The sequence below is a fragment of the Lactuca saligna genome, chromosome 8 (assembly GCF_052625555.1).
Source record: "Lactuca saligna cultivar CGN05327 chromosome 8, ASM5262555v1, whole genome shotgun sequence".
Lineage (NCBI taxonomy): Eukaryota > Viridiplantae > Streptophyta > Magnoliopsida > Asterales > Asteraceae > Lactuca > Lactuca saligna.
Window position 1 is genome coordinate 86,933,739 of NC_136424.1, and position 2,895 is coordinate 86,936,633.

The 2,895-nt window shown below is 30.5% G+C and overlaps 1 protein-coding gene across 1 annotated transcript; it reads left to right on the forward strand.

The window, feature by feature from the left end:
• On the forward strand, positions 1-1,953 carry LOC145009839 (uncharacterized). The gene is made up of 6 exons (XM_078968468.1): positions 1-18; positions 101-325; positions 805-936; positions 1,025-1,171; positions 1,259-1,474; positions 1,870-1,953. Exons 1-6 carry the CDS (start codon positions 1-3, stop codon positions 1,951-1,953), a joined length of 822 nt encoding a protein of 273 aa, XP_078824594.1.
• Positions 1,954-2,895: the final 942 nt, after the last annotated feature.

Here is a 2,895-nt window from a genome sequence, read left to right on the forward strand (position 1 = left end):
ATGTTTCGTGCTTTTGGGGTAATATCAATTAATAATTTGCATACCTTAAGTTGATTTGTTTTATGTTTGCACTTTTAGCTTTAGTTTCTTTTTTTAACAGAAATACTATCGGTGGGATTCGGTAAATGATGGAATGATCGAGAGTGGATTTAGAAGTGTGGTGCAAGATCGTTATTCAGACATAATGAGTGAATATCGACATGAATCTGCAAATAGAGCTCGAGCGGCCGGTTACAACATCCCGAACACAAATAATGACTTTGCAATCATGCGTGATTTTGAGCCTATTAGTTTCAATGAGGACGTATGGAAGGATTTGTGTAAAGTAAGCTAATTAATATAGTATTATTTTTTTGTTATTTTTTTGCCTTTTATATATTATCTTACACTAGGTGTTAGCCCCATGTATTACATGGGTGTATTTAAAACAATTAAATATGTATAAACATTTGAAAATTTTAAATTTATAAGAAAAATGAGAAAATATTGAATTATTAAAATTAAAATGTTTTTTTTCTCTTTTAAATTTAAACAAATCATTTAAATAAAATAATCAAAACAAATTAATAAGATTTTATTTTAAAATTTTGAAATTATAAGGAAAGTCAATTAATGAAATTGATATGCATTAATTATTAAATTTAAATATCATATGGAATTTAATAAAATAGGAAAACCACAAAATTACATATGGAATAAAAATTAATTCAAAATAACTACAAAATGACATGTGGCAAAATGAATGAGAATGTGACAAGTGGCAAAAAAAAACTTCATTTATTAGAGAAGATATTCTTTTTATAGTATTGGGACACAGATGCTTGGAGAAAGAAGTCGGTGGCCGGGAGAGCCAACCGTATGAGCGGTGACGACACCGGTACAGTTTCGAGACATACAGGGGGATCCAGGGGTTATGATCAGTATCGACTGGAATTGGTAATTATGCGAATCAATATTCATATAATTCAGTAATTGGTTTTACTTAATCATAGATTACACTAATTATACTATGTGTTTTATGTAGCAAAAGGAATTGAAGCGTATCCCTACATTTCTGGAACTTTTTCTTATTACCCACCTTACTGCAGAGGCCAAGAAAAAATTCAAGGCTAAAGATTATGATACAATTCAAGAGTTGGAGTTTTGTACACCTACTGCTAGAGCAATATGTGTAATTTATCTTCTCCTTTATAGATAATTAGTGCTTTAACTTGAAATAGTACAATAATAACAATCGTTTTGTTTTGATAAATTGTAGGAGAGATACACTAGTGCCATGGTTGAAAAGTACGGGGAGGACCTAACTCAACATCCAGAGGGTGATGTTGACTTGTGGGTGCAAGCACAAGAAGGGAGAGGCAAGTGCAGACGTATTTACGGGGTAGGAAGTTCAGATCTACATTTCGTTGTCACGGGGACATCATCCAACGGGAACAAACTGACCTCTTCTGAGTACCAGCGGTCACAACAGCGGGTATTTTTATTTGACATAAAAAAAATGCAAAGTAAATAAAATATGTTGTTATTATAGATAAAAAAAAATCAATTTTGTTGCTATTATGGATAAAATAAAGTTGTTGTTGTTATTTAAAAAACATATAAGTATATTGTCTTTGATAATAAATAACAATTATAGTATGTTGGTATTATGAAAAAAAGGTAAAATGCTATAATTGATAGAAAATAAAAGTATGTTGCTATTGTATATAAAAATGATAATATGTTGCTATTGTGAATACGAAAATTTAAGTTCATTCCATTTATAAGTGAAATATATGTTGGTATAATAGATATCAATGTTAATATATACTTTGTTTTTACTATTTTTTATGTTACTAATGTATGTATGTTTCTTTAACATTTTTTTAGGTCCAGGAATTAGAAGAAGCTCATGCCGAATTGGCCCGACAAAATGGTGAAATGGCCAAAAGACAAGCACAAATGCAAAAATAAATGGCGGAAATGGTCGAGATCATGAGACGATATGACACTAATAACCGTCCCGACAATCCATCCAATCCATCCAATGCTTCTTAGGTTATTTGTTGTAAACGTTTGTACGGTTTTAAGACTTCTATATTATCTTTTTGCTTTACACGATTATTGAAACTTATGTTCTAAAGTGTAAACGTTTGTATGACTTTTAGATATATGGAATGAACTAAGTTTTTTTGTATTAGTTCTTTTTTGCACTTTAGGCTAAATTTTTTGATTTTTTTGTTTTTTATTTTTTTACAGGTGCATTGTTCCTAGGAAATTCCTAAAAGGTTCCACAGAAAAAAAATTTCCTCGGAGTTCCCTCAAAAATAATCCTTGGAAATTCGTCAGAAATAAACTTCCTTGGAAATTCGTCGGAAATAAGCTTCCTTGGAAATTCCTCGAAAATAAATTTCCTCAGAAATTCATCGGAAATAAACATCCTCGGAAAACCATCGGAAATAATCTTCCTTAGAAATTACTCCGAAATGATCTTCCTAGGAAATTCCTCGGAAACAAAATTCCTAGGAAAACCCTCAGTACTTACGATAAAACCATTTCCTAGGTAATGAGTCAGAAAGTTCCTCGGAAATCCCTTACAAAACATTTCCTAGGATGGTTTTACCGACGCACAAAATTTTCTCGGCATTTCCTCGGAAACGCCGTTTTCCTAGGAATTTCTGAGGAAAGTATCCCTCGGAAATAGCGCTTTTTTTTAGTAGTGATTTCTTCATGTCAAGATTGTTATATTTTTTGAAATTTATTAATTTTCACCTCTTCAATATTTTCTACAGATTCTACCAAATTAATAAGAAAATTGAAAAAAAAAATTGATTAATGTTAAAAAAACACACAAAAATACATATGTATATGTTATATAGGATTCACATGTGATTATATAATGTAATATTCGCATAT